At 36.5% G+C, this 14,825-nt stretch overlaps 1 protein-coding gene across 1 annotated transcript in view; it reads left to right on the top strand.

Moving 5' to 3' along the window:
* Positions 1-14,825, top strand: part of MMP16 (matrix metallopeptidase 16) — a 288,195-nt gene that overhangs the window by 238,319 nt on the left and 35,051 nt on the right. Inside the window, exon 7 of the mRNA XM_026495791.4 lies at positions 8,903-9,041. Coding sequence (XP_026351576.1) covers positions 8,903-9,041 — 139 coding nt within the window. The remainder of the gene's footprint in view (positions 1-8,902; positions 9,042-14,825) is intronic.

The following is a 14,825-nucleotide window of genomic DNA, read 5'->3' as shown; positions in this document are numbered from 1 at the left end:
TATAGAAGTTATTGTGTATATTTAGCATAAGTAGTAAACAAAATATTCAGCAAATGCCATATCTCCCTTCGTTTGAAACACATATATTTATTAAAATAATTTATATTTCATTCTTCCTCAAAAATAGTCAGACATTAAGGAATATTCCAGAATTGTGAATTTTGAAATGATTTGGAAGAGTCCCCGTTAATATGTTACTTCTTTCCCCTATTATCGTGAATCTGTGTTTTGAACATTTTTCAAAAATGTAGACACTATCCAAAGTGATTTGACCCATAGAGGTGGAAGAATTTTCCTTTTGTCCTTGTAGGTTCTTTGGCTGGTCTAATAATTAAATTGACATAAGACAGATTCTAATGACTTTACATCAACAACCAGGGATGTACTGTATGGTGACTAACATAATATAATAAAAAAATATTATTATAAAAAAAAGATTAACAGAAGAAAAGTAAATTTAATTCTATTTGTATGGAGCCTAATAAAAACAGAAGACCCAAAGGTAAGCCAGGCAATTAAGGCTTATATGCTATCACCAGCTAAGGAATAGGATAGGAACCTGGGGCTTCAGAGGGGAAGAGGGTAATTCACAGGACATAAGAAAAGCTCCTAGAAACAAACTGAGGGTTTCAGAGGGGAGGGTGTGGGGGATAGGTTAGCCCAGTAGTGAGTATTAAGGAGGGCATATATTGCAAGGAGCACTGGGTGTTAAACGCAAACAATGAATCATGGAACACTACATCAAAAACTAATGAAGTACTGTATGGTGACTAACATAACATAATAACAAAAAGAAAAAAAAGAAAAAAAGAAAAGAAAAGCAGATGTTTGGTAATTAGATGTTTGCCTTGCCATACATACTGGTTGTTCCGATAAAAAGTTATCTCTGGTAATAGCTCTCTTTCTGCACCAGGCCCCCTATCTGAATTTTTTTAGGTAGTTAAGGGAGAAGTAAAATTTCTTCTTGAAACTGCTGGGTCTTGATTGCCTTCAGCTCAAAATAGCCACATGCCAAAGTGGCACATTTTGGGATGGCATATTCTGCTCCCCTTCAGACCTACTGAGATGTACTGCAGCATTATTTCTCCCAGAATTACATCGGGTTAATCTTTGAAAATTGTGATGAACCCTGAAAATTGTGCCTGCAAAATCATTGCAGAAATTCATGACTGTCTTAGTGAAAAAGTCTATTTTAGTGGTTGCTTTGAACAGGCTTTCTCCTAAGGTTTATATACCAAAAGCCAGTGTGTGTCAGCTTTTGTGATAAGATAATGAAAGCTTCCCAGAATGGCATTGTCTTTGCCAGATACATCTAATAAGCATCCCTTAGAAATTTTTTTCCTCCAAGTTATAATTTTACTTTTTCTTTCCCAGCGTTGAAAAAGAAATATAGCTAATTAAATGTAAACGGCCTTGTTCTCTTTCTTTAAATGCTACAATACCCTTTATAATTCTTGGTACAGGCAGTAAATTTGAATACAATAGTGTGAAATCAAATTAGTGCATTTATAATATATTTGTGTGGTTTTATAAGGTGTGATTTTTTATTTTCAGTTCACATATGTTACTGTTGAATGGAGCATGAATTGCACTTAATTAATTGGCACGGACATAGTTTTGTTTCTTTTTTAAAGCATAAAGATGTTGGTTGTAGCATTACTTACAGTAACAAATTTAAATGGCTAAAATGGGGGTGTCTGGGTGGCTTAGTCAGTTAAGCCTCCGACTCTTGGTTTCTGCTCAGATCATAATCACATGGGTCATGTGATGGAGCCCAAGCTTAGCTCTGTGCTCAGTGGGGACTCTGCTTGAAGATTCTCTCCCACTGCCCCTACCCCCATCTCTCAAATCAATCAATAACTCTTACAAAAATACAACAAAAATAAATGGCTCAAATGGAGGCTTAATAATCTTACATTTGCTAGCCAAAATACTATTTAACCATTGCAAATACTTAGAGATAATATAATAGTATTTTATCATAAGGGAATTGCATATGTATTTTCAGGTTTTTTAAACTGAGTTTGTATTTTAAACTTTTTATTATAAAAAAATTGAAAATACAGAACAGTTGGAAGAATGAATAATGTACCCTTAATATCGAGATTTAACAATTTTAAGTGCTTGCCTGTATTCTCTATGTCTGTGTGTGTGAGAGAGAGAGAGACAGAGAGAGAGAGAGAGAAAGAGAGAGAGAGACGGACCAATGCAACATGCATGCCCAAGTTTTTGGTGAAACATTCGAAAGAAAGTTGTTGATAGCAGGAAACTTCATATCTAAATACAGGATCCAAGGACTACCTGTGCATTGAATTTGGTTGTTATGTCTACTTAGATCTTTTAACTGACAGTTCTTCCTAGCTTTTCCCCATGACATTTTGTTGTTGTTGTTTTCTTGTTGAGACCAGGCCAGTTGTCTTATAAATGATTGCACATGCTGGAATGTGTTTGATTGTTTCTTTTAAGTGTCATTTAACTTACTCCTTTCTTCCTATAAACTGGAAGAAGTTAGGTGTAAAGGCTCAATTAGATTCTAGTTTAAACATGTTGGGCTTCTACCTGTTTGTACTTCATGAATGATTCTGTGACCTTTAATGCTTAGCTATTCTATTTTGCATTGCGTATAATATCAAAGTTCCATTATGTCTGATACACTTGATCGCTTGTTTAAGGTGGCAACTACTGTATCTCTGTGTTGTAAAGGTACACTTTCCCAGTTAAATTTAGCATAAATACATACATGTACACATGAGTGCATGTGAAATTTTAATAGTGTTAGTGGGTTGTATCAATCTGAGTTTCCTAGTTTTGATATTGTACTGTAATTATGTTAAGAGTTGGGAAGGTTAGGGAAGAGTATAAGGAATCTGTTCTTTCTTAAAGGTGTAATGTGAATCCATAGTTATTTCAATAAAGTTTTTTTTTAAACAGCAGCTAATTTATGGGCTGATTTTTAGTATTGTATATTGCTAACAATGAATAAATTAACCTAATAATTGGCATTTATCTTTATCAATTTTTATGCCAATAGGTTCAGTAATTATGTACGAGCTTGGTCAAGCATATGGCATTATTAAACATTGCTTAAATATTAAATTTTGTAAGAAATTCTCATCATTTATTTTTACTCTGTGGTTTTGAAGTCTATCTAAGGCAATGAATCGGTTGAATGGGGAAAGTACTAGCTATTCAATAGTAGCTGTACCAAGGCAGACTTTTCCTTTCTGTAACTCCAGCATGGCCATCAATAGTCTTCTCCTCAAATTTCCCTTCATTCCACCTACCCCTTCAAACAAGCAGTGACCTGGGATGGTAAACATGTGGATGTCTGTCCAAGGCTCAGAACTCATTGCCATTTTCTTCTTCTTGCTCAGATGTACATAATGGTCTATGCACTGAGGCCTCCCAAACTCCAGTCCTGTGAGACTGCTTGATAAGTCTGGCTAGCAAGGATAGGCCCAGGCTGGTGAGCACTCGGCTGGGTGTGTCAATCTCCTTCAGCTTTGAGAAGCAGTAGAAGGAAATACAGGCCTACCACAGAGCAAAAGGCCACCATTTTTTCCTCTGCCCTTTAAGCATTCATGCAAATTGCTTTTTCCCTTATTATTGCCACAACTTTGTCTTTCATTCACTATTACTACATGCCTGATTTTTTTTTCATAGGAACCACGTTAACTTTGAACATCAGATTTCCCCGACACTCTCTTGGCCACATCATACCTCCCCCAAAACAGTACATGATTGCTTGTAAACAAATCTGTATTTATAGACAAATGCTGTTCTGTATTTTTTCCCTGTAGCTAGTGAGTTTCCTTGATAAGACTGTCATTTTAATAAATAGTCTGATATTCACATTAAGCAGTTACCTAGGTTTGAATAATCTCAGGTGTATATTATTCATCCTAAAGTGGTATGATGAAAAAAATAGAGAAATTTGTTCATTAAGCATGTGTGGGTCTCCTACAATATGCCAGACTCAGTTCCCAAAGTTGATAATTCAGTGGTAAGGAAACATACTGTCCCTTCTTCTATGGGCATATAGCACAGTGGAGCAGGGGAAGATTGTGTCACTTTAAAAATGATAATATAGTAACAGATGGTGTAAGTGCTGTAAAGTGAAATTACAGACTACTGTGGAACAGTATAAACAGGGTCACCTAATTTCAGTCAGGGGGCAGGTAAGGCCTTTCTGTGGGAAGGAAATTTCAGCTGAGAATGCATAGGGGATTCACAGTTAATTGGATGAATGGTGCGAGGAAGGGAAAGAACAATCATAGTAGAGCAAACGGTGTAGGAGAAGTCTTAAGGAAGAAAAGACCTTTACTCTGTCAGCAACTGAAAGGATGCCGATGTAGGTAGAGCGTCATGAGCACAAAAGGGACCTGCAATGGCTGTGCAGGGGCTGGAGACAGGGACCGAGTTTGAATTCCATTTTAGATGCAGTAGGAGGCAAATCAGTAGCTTTGAGTTGGCATTCCAGTCATCTCTGTGAAAGGCAGCGGCAGCTCGGAGTAGGATGGTGACGGTGATGATGGCAAGGAACCAAGAGTTTTGAGATGCTATTTCAGAGGTGGGGAAGACTGGAGGAAGCCCACAGTGGCACGGCGGGCGAGGGCTGAGGGAGCAACTGATGCCTTCTGGAAATGTTCAGTTTAGACACGTGAGGCATTCACAGATTTACATCAAGTTTTTGGTTAAATAATGAATCTATATTTTAGAAGAGAAGTAAAAGTAGATCACGTCTGCTAATTAGCTTCTAAAAAGTCTGAAAATAGCCCCCTCTCCTGAGAGTAGATCAATAACTGATCTCCGTATTTACACAGCAGGAGGTTACTTTTCTCTAGAGTTGTCAGCAAACAATATGCCTGTATTAAGACAGAATTTAAAAGAGAATAAAAAAAAGCAAATCAAATTTCTCTTGTATGTTGCTGCCTTGTGGTATACACCCTGCAGTACTCTGTGTATTTGTCATCTTTGTGAACAAAGTGGTCTGCCTGGGTCCCACACTACATGGAAAGAAAAATTTGTGTAAACTTGTATCTAAAGTGAAATATTGGTGTTTAAGTAGGAATTCCTCTTTGGTAATTTTTAAGGACTATTTTTTTTTCATGAGTTGATTTTGCAAATGTGCTAGTTTTGATTATTTTTAGGGTATGCTTCCACCCCTTCCACCCCCTTTTATAAGGGCTGTAGCCAAAAAAAGGCCCGTGATAAGATAGAAACAACAGATTTAGAGCTCATGTTCTTTCTTTTTCTGTACACCTTTATGTATCATACCTTGCTAAATAATGGAATACATACTAAACATCTGCCTATTCAAGTGAAATTTTTGTATTCTTGTGACATCTGCATAGCTTTTGACTTCTAAAAGAATAACTTATCTTTACTTTGTCCTTTCCTCCTTAAATCTGTTTCCTTTCAAGAAATATTTAATAAGCTTCTACCATGTGCAAGACATTTTTCTGGAAATGGGGAACCACGAATGAACAAAGACAGATATCTTTGCCATTGTGGAGCTTATATTCTAATGGAGAGAGAATGAACAATAAATAAAACATGTACTGTGTTAAACAGTGATCAACACGGTGAAGGAAAATAAAGCAGGGGAGGAGGGAGAGTGAAAGCACATGTGGGTGGGTGGAGTGAGGGAATTCAATTTTAGATAGTGTGGTCAGAGGAGGTTTCACTTAGAAGGAAAATTTGCATAGAGACTTAAATAGCATTTTAAATATCCTCTCTCTACGAATCATTCACAAGCTCAATTTCTGAAATGGCAATCTATAGTGACTGTGATATGTTTACATCCTCTGTGACAGAGTGCTTGCTAAATTATTTGTACCATTGCTTTCTACCACTATGAGTTGTGGATAAGTTGAATAGAAGCAAAACCTGAATATCGGCAGTTTATATCGCTGTCTGCCAAGGCTGCTGTCAATGAGAAATCGTTCTGAATTCACCTATGACTCCATATTACCTTCTGATTTTGCAAATTGACTATGCCTATCTTGAGGCAAAATTTCCATTTCCTCCTGTATTAGTGGCAAGTTGAGGTTGTGTTCCTATCTTCACACAGCAGCATATGTCTGTCCCAAAGAGACACTGGCCTTGTCTCAGGATTGGGGTGATAGAACAATGTGAAGTGCTTCTCTGAGAAAAGCTGGAATATACTTCAGGCTTTTTTTTTTTTTTTTACCTGATTTTTTCTGATCCTTCAGCTCAGAGAGCTTTCAGTTTCATTGTTCCATTAATATTCATGGTCAGTTATTTCTCTGTCAGAATCCAGTAGGTATTTAGCCATTCTTACTATTTTTGGATATACATTACAATAACTTAAAATGTTTTATGTGGAGGGGCGCCTGGGTGGCACACTGGTTAAGCATCTGATTCTTGGTTTCGGCTCAGGTTGTGAGATGAAGCCCTGCATTGGGCTCTGCACTCAGCACGGAGTCTGCTTGAGTTTCTGTCTCCCTCTCCCTCTGCCCCTCTCACTCATGCTCTTTCTCTCTCTCTAAAATAAATAAATCTTGAAAAAAAATTTTATGTAGAGATTGGCATAGTTTTAACACCCAGTTAAAAGCTCTCGTAGTTAGACAAAAAACCCTGGCTTCCTTTTAAATTATCAGAATAGGTGCGACTAGGTGGTGCAGTTGGTTAAGCCCCTGACTCTCGGTTTTGGCTCGGGTCGTGATCTCGGGGTCCTGGGATGGAGTCCCCTGTCAGGCTCCACACTCAACAAACAGTCTGCTTGGGTTTCTCTCTCCCACTTCCTCTGACCCTCCCTGCCATGTTCTTTCTCTCTCTCCCTCTCTCAAATAAGTAATCTTTAAAAAATAAAAATAAATAATCAGAATATCATCTGCTCACATACTATTAGCAGTAAGCCCTGGATCTTCATGCCCATGTAATTTTCCTGGATCAGTCTTTTCATGGATAACTTTGTATCTCAAAATCAGTGTAATGTATCTACGATATGTGGATCAAGATATGTATTAATTCAGGCTACCTGGTGCCATAAAAATTATCAAGAAAGGGTTAATAACATAAGAAGATATTGGTAGGAAAAAGATGCATGGCTAGAGTCATAATATGGCTGAAATCTGAAGAGGGAGCAAAGAACAGCAGCTAAAACTGTACACAGGATTGTGAAGGAAAGTAAGATAACTAGTTTCAATATAATTTTAACAATAGTAACAACCAACTGTGTACCAGGACCTCAGAAAGTCCTTAAAACAGTAATTAGGGCTGCCTGGGTGGCTCAGTCCGTTAAGTATCTGACTCTTGATCTTAGCTCAGGTCTTGATCTCAGGGTTTTGAGGTCAAGCCCTGTACTGGGCTCCACACTGGGCATGGAGCCCACATAAAAACTAAACTAAACTAAACTAAACTAAACTAAACTAAAATAAAATAAAATAAAATAAAATAAAATAAGACAGGATTTATATTATGAGTCAGTTATTAGTTTGTAATACCTCAATGACTAGTATCTTAACCAGGATAACCATTATTAAGGGACAGAGCAAGAATAGGATACAAACTTAGAACTGTTAATTAAGCTACTTCTTTTTATAAATAACAAAGGTCGTAGAGACGACAGCTCCGGATAAGTAGAATGAAGTACAACTATCCAAAAATTCCTAAGAAAATTTTTATATTCGGATTGGTGTAGATGGGAAAAGTTTCATTTTTATCATATCACCTGAAATCTAAGAATCCCCGGTTGATTTTGTGCGTGTGTGTGTGTATGTGTGTATGTGTGTATGAATGACTATATGAATAACTCATAAATCCTAGAAAATCTAGTCAGGCTAAACTATTGTTAGCCAAAAGATTAGGACAGCCCTATATTAAATCACTTATTAATATTTAAGTAGGGGAAATTGGAAGTATTTTCATGAAACACACTTACCTAAGTAGTACAAATATATGATTTCCAAGTGAGATATTGTATGTAAACTCAAAATTTTGAAATGAAGTGCAATAGTATATTTTAAAACAAACCTAGTTTTTCTAATATTAACACTTTGGATAGTCTTTATTCTGAAATTTTCCATAGAAAATAATTGAATGTCATCAGGTATAACATTTTCTTCGAAGGTTTTTTTTTTTTTTTTTTTTTTTTTTTGGCCATTAGTAAGAATTTATGGTGAAACATATTCTGTGCAAGCTAATTAATTCAACAATGTTTATAAATATTTGCTATGGGGCAAGTCATTTATTTTCACTAGATGTAAGAGTAGACATTTTTTACATAAAATGACCAATGCTATGATTGAGTAAAGTCAGGATAATGTGAGAGCATATAGAAGAGGCAGTTGACCCAGATTGGAATCACTGTGATGATTTTTTTTCAAGATAACTTTGTTCATTTAGGGTGACCATATAATTTACCATTCAAACCAAAACATATTTGAGGGTGAAAGAGGACACTAATTAAAAATACAGGGAATGTTGGGTATAATGTGGGCATAGCAGGAGGGATGGCCTCTTTATTCCATCCCTAGCATTTTAGGTATGGAGATCTTGTAAATGTCTGTAAATGTATACATGTCCATATGCTGCTCTCTTATTCAGGAAGACTGACTTAATCCACAAATCTGGCAGGGACTTGTCCGTGCTACTTCTGTTTTTTCCATCTAAAAAGCTCTGGAGATAATGTAAAATGCTGAAGTTAAATATTTTTACATTATCTTTTAATCAAATTGTATGGATCAGAGATTAGGTGGTTAGCTACAAAAACAATTGTGATCACTGTAAGCAAATTGATTAGCTTGATTTCTTTGACAGTTTTGATGTGAGACAGTGAAAGTGACAGTAGTTTAGTTTGAGAAGGGTCACAGATTGCACAGGGAAATGCCATGGAGGCCTGCATGTTTGTTGAGAGATGCTTTTGCTTGGTTTGCAGGACCAGTGGTTTTGGCGAGTGAGAAACAACAGGGTGATGGATGGATACCCCATGCAAATTACTTACTTCTGGCGGGGCTTGCCTCCTAGTATCGATGCAGTTTATGAAAACAGTGATGGGAATTTTGTCTTCTTTAAAGGTAAGGAATTTTCCCATGTCTTGTTCTGTTGTATTTTGGTCATTTTGTTCAGGGCCCTATATAGCACATATAGAAATGAATAAGTAAAACCTATTGAGTGAGGTTAGGTAGCTTATTCGTCTTATGAAATGAACTGTGTATGTTGATTAGCTATATAAATGAAAAGGAAAAAAAAGAAATATAAATGAAGTAAAATCAATGATAATGTTTAACTCTCAAATTTATGTTTTCTTACATGGCATTCTCATATATAAGTCAAATTTAGAAGGCGTTGTGTGATTTCTTAGAATTTTTTAGATTTGGTTTAAAATACCAAAATAAATGAAATGAATGAATGAATTGATAATAAAAAGCCATTTTTCCACTAACTAAAGGTCTTTGAGTTTTTTTCAGAGTATTTGGAGTTACTTGCTGTTTTTATAAAATGAAATCTATTTTACTTCTTATTTTCATGTACGGTATAAACTCTTAATTTTTACTTGATTTAGTAAGTTTGTTAGTTTCCTGAAAACTAAGAAATTACTCATAAAGGCAAGGAAAACTCATGAATAGGAAAAAAATTCACCCAATTAATTTCACCCAATAAAATTTATTGGTTTTTCTTTATCTAAATGACAAATTTTAATTGCACAAATACTAACTGCCTGGCATGTAAAAGTGAGATTACCTGGTAAAGTGAACTTATTTGGGGCATCTGGGTGGCTCAGTCAGTTAAGTGGCTGACTTCAACACAGGTCATGATCCCAGGGTCCTGGGATTGAGCCCTGTGTTGGCCTCCATGCTCAGCAGGGAGTCTGCTTCTCCCTCTCCCTATCCTTCTGCCCCTGCTTGGGGCTTTCTCTCTCTCTAATATATATATATATATATATATATTTTTTTTTTAAGTGAACTTAATCAAGTGCCTGGTATTCCATTCTCAAAACTTACTTCAAAACAATAAGTCATAAATCTGTTGGGGGAAATGCAGGGAAAAGAAAGAGATTGAGTTGGGGAATTGATAGAATTGTGAGGAAAAGGTATAGGATAGAACTACCCTACAAACCAGCAACTGGTATTTACCCAAAGGATACAAAAATACTGATTCGAAGGGGCACATGCACCCTGATGTTTATAGCAGCATTATCAACAATAGACAAATATGGAAACTGCCCAAATGTCCATCGACTGATGGATGGATAAAGAAGATGGAAGAAGATGGTGTGTGTGTGTGTGTGTGTGTGTGTGTGTGTATGTGTGTGTGATGGAATATTACTCTGCCATCAAAAAGAATGAAATCTTGCCATTTACAATGATGTGGATGGAGTTACAGTGTATTATGCTAAGTGAAATAAGTCAGAGAAAAACAAATTTAAGACACAAAACAGATGAACGTCGGGGAAGGGGAAAAAAAAAAAAGAGAGAGAGGGAATACTGTTGTATTCCCCGTATCTTAAACCAGGGATTGACTCTTAACTATAGAGAACAAAATAAGGGTTAATGGAGGGAGGGAGGTGGGGGATGGGCTAAATGGGTGATGGGCATTAAGGAGGGCACTTTTGATGAGCACTGGGTGTTTTATATAAGTGATGAATCACTAAATTCTACTCCTGAAACCAATATTATACTGTATGGTAACTAACTAGGATTTAAATAAAAACTTGAAATAAACAGACAAAAAAAGATGTTTGAGCTGAAACTGAGAAGAACTAGAGTGCAGAACATATCGATTGATTGACTGACTGATTGATTGATTGATTGAATGTATTAGCCAAGAGCCTAAAGGGCTGAAAAGAAGTTTAAACAGTCATGGAGGTAGAAGGAAAGAAAAGGGGATCTTAACACCTCAAAAAAGCAATTGTTCTCGGTTTCAAACTAGATGAATTTATAGTAATGATGAGGATAATGAAAACATAGACTATGAGAAACACCTGTAATATTTTAAGTGAGATACAATTTATCCATATAAAATGACATTGTATACCTAGGATTTATTTTATCTTTACAGATTGCTCCTGGAGGAAGGAGGGGGTATAGTACATTAGTTTTAAGCACATGAGGATTCTGCGATCATACTGCCAATTTTGAACACTTAATAGCTGTATGAACTGGGCAAGTCACTTAATTCTCTTTGTCTCAGTTTCTCCATCTGAAAATGGGGTTAGTATTACTCCCCATCTCAGGATTAGCTTGAGGACTAAATTAATTATTACATGTGAGGTGCTTGGCACATAAAAGTTTTCAATAAATCTCAGCTATTGCTATTACTAGTATGGTTACTGGTAATATTATTGCCCTCCTGCTATCTACAATAAGCATATAAATGAAGTGGACATGCATTGTACCTCTGTGGACAAAGAAAGGATACCATGTAAAGGTTCTGAATCTTAGGGGCATGATATTTGGAAGGAAATTACCCTCCCCTATGCTCTTTGTTGGTCCTATTAGCAGGAGCAACACAAACAAAGGAAGAATAAGCCCGAGGTAGCTTTCAGCTTGCCGGCCATCCCAGGAGGCACCGTCTCATCACAAGATCCTCACGAAACTGCCTAAGCAGAAGCTGCCATAGTCATAAATCAGTGTTCTGACAGCTCTTTACTGCCTTAGGGCCTTCTCACTTTTATTCATGTTGCTTCTCCTCACCCGTGCACTTGTGGGATGGGCAAGCTCCTTTTCATTTTTCGACACCCAACAGAAAAGGCACCTCCTTAGAATGTCCCTCTGTCCTTCCTCTTTAAAGTAGTACCTTCCAGCTTGCACATGGAAACCACAACTTCCAACACAGCACGTGGAAAAATCTGGAACTAACTACAGCATTCAAATGTAAATTTCATGAGAGATTTATCCATATTTTCTTGCACACTACTGTATTTTCAGTTCTTAGAACAGTGCCGGTGCATAGTAGGTACTTAACAAACATTTTAATAAAAACAATATGGGTGAATATGATTTGACTCAGTATGGTGTTTCTTATGTTATGATGCTAGTAATAGGAATAACTTTGTTTCTTGTCACATATTTATTCAACTTCTAGAATATTGTCTTGTCAGTGGTCTCTTCTGATATACTGCCAGTATCAGGAAATGCCTTACCTTAGAACTCTTGTCATTCCAAGGACCCTGTTGTGATGCTTCCTTCCTCCACTTTTCTCTTCACAGTTCTTTCAGGTAAACCTTTTCCAAACCCAGCCATGAATATGCAGCTCCCCTGTTCCAAATGTTGTTGCTTTTCCAGAGGGAGCCCGAAGTTCTGGGTAATCCAATAAGACCACCCCCTTCCCTAGTATCCTCCTTACCACTGGCAGGAGAGTTATGAGCTGCAGAATGCTGCACTTCAGTTAATACATCACTCCCTTCGCTCCCCTCGCCACAACGATCACAGTCAAAATGACCATCTCAGCTTGCCACCATCTATTTGTGATCTTTATCACCTCAAAAAATGCAGCCTTTCTGAGGAATCAAATCATTCCTCATCCTAAGACTATCCTCCTCATTTTGCTCTATGAGCCATAAGGCAGTCTAAACCTCATCTCTAGCAGTCCCATTTCCCCTCCCTGTTCTAATTCTCTACATACCATCTCAAAACTATATATTTCACTTATTTATTGCTTATCTGTATCCTTCTTAATAGAATATCAGCTCCATAAGGGCAAGGTCTTCTCTCCCCCATTCTTTTTCTTTTATACGGTTGTATTCCCCATATCTTAAACCAGGGATTGGCAGACTTTTCCAGTAATGAACAAATAGCAAATACTTCAAGCTTTGCAACCCATACCATCACTATTACATATCCTTTTTTTACCTTTTAAAAATGTAAAAACTCTCCTTATATCAAAGGCTGTACAAAAATAGGCATTGGTCATAGTTTGCTGCCCTCTGTTTTAAACAATACCTGGAATATGATAAACACTAAACTGAGATTTATTGAATGAATGAAGAATAAAGTTCCAGCCCTAATCTGCATCTGTATTCACAGTCCTATCAAAGTTAATCTCAGCCTGCCCTGGCCATACTGGATCATTGCTACTAACAGATTTAAACATTATTCATTAAAAAAAATCCTTTTTTACCTTCAATTTCTTTCTCTTTGTCATTCCCTTCTTTCCTTTCATGGTATTTATGTTTTTTATCTTCTTCTAATCTGTACTGTACAATACAATAGTACTTGTACTTAACTGGCTTTGCCTTTTATTCACCCTCTTTAACTAAAGTACATGTTGGGATATAAACTTATTTAATCATGCATTTCCTAAATGTACTCAGTATTAGCCTTATTTTCATCTTGCATAAGAATTTGAAGGTATGGATTTCAATATAAGTAAAAATGAGTGTTTAGCTATAAAGTCTAAATACTATCTTAGTAATATAAAAATAGGCATAATATTTTATATTCAAATGAATCTTTATAAATATCTTAAGAAAAATGGGAAGCCACAGATCCAATTAAAACTTCATTTTTTGGTATAATTTATATAATTTTTAAAACTTTGGGTTGAATTATATGTGTGCATATATGTCATATGCAGTGGGAGTTGTCAGTACATAAATTATGAAAACATGAAACGTCAGCAACTTGTCCTTATAAATGTGATCAGTTCTATATTCTTAACAGAATCTTACTGTTTTTCGGTATGTTGAAGTATAATATATCAAAATATATTGATGTGTCCAGCCAAGATGTAATTATAAGGATCAGATTTATCCTCCCACCTAAACCCACCAACAATTGGACAGAGTATAAAAAACAATGATTCTCATGACACTGGACAGCAAGAAACAAAGGGTAGTAAACCTAAGAGTCAGGAAACAAAAAGTAATGAGCCTGGAAATTGTCCCAGTTTCCTGTTTTGGGAAAGTTTCCAGGCTATGGAACAAAATAGGAGAATCCAGGTGGTGTTCAGAAGACTGTCTCAGCTGAGGGGAGCAGAGCTGAGAGTCAAGGGATAACAAGGTGGCTGCAGTGCACAGATCAAGGCAGTGCAGAGGAGAGAGCTGCACAGAGTGCAGACACAGAAATTAGCAGAGGAACCCCCTAAAGTATGGGAGAAAGAATTGGTTAGCATATGTATGTAGAGAAACTAATGATGTGTAGAGTAAGAATCATTTAATAGGATGAAATAGAACTGTTCCTGACACTCACATAGCACTAACAGTACTTATTGCCACGAGATACCTCTCCATGGCCATTGGATAGAACACTGAAAGGGTCTACCTCAGTAATGGGGAATGATGATCTTAGAGTGTTCCATTTCTACCTAAAAAATCTTCAAAGACCTGAAGCAATCAAATTGTTTCCAAGTAACAGTCCTAGGACAAAGCTCAAGAATATTTATAAGGATACAAGAATATTCACCCAATGAGGTAAAATCACAGCATCTGACCTCTTCCATAAGCTTGGGGACAAACAAGGATGTCACATATAAATTTTATTTATTATTGTACTGGAGATTTTATGTAGCATAATGAGGCAAGATATATAATAAATAAAACTATATTCACAGACAAATTTGACTGTCTGTGTTTAAAATTAGATGCAGTCAATGCATTATCTCTAATGGACAAATGAATTTAGCAAGGTTGCAGGATATAAGACCATTATACAAAAAGTAATTGTATTTCTCTGTATTTTCAAAAACTGTGAAGGGTCTGAGATTTTACCCTATTTGTAAACTAACATGTTAGCCTGCCTCACTTTCATGGGTGTTGGTAGAAACACAAGATTTCTAAGTCAGAGAAGAAAACAGAGACAAAGGCAGTAGCTAGAGTATAGCCATTTGTAGGACTGCCCTGAGTCCCAGATTCTCCAAGG

This window comes from Ursus arctos, unplaced genomic scaffold (assembly GCF_023065955.2).
Source record: "Ursus arctos isolate Adak ecotype North America unplaced genomic scaffold, UrsArc2.0 scaffold_6, whole genome shotgun sequence".
In the NCBI taxonomy this organism is placed as follows: domain Eukaryota; kingdom Metazoa; phylum Chordata; class Mammalia; order Carnivora; family Ursidae; genus Ursus; species Ursus arctos.
The sequence above is the reverse complement of the archived record's forward strand: the minus strand, read 5'-3'. Positions and strand labels throughout refer to the sequence as shown.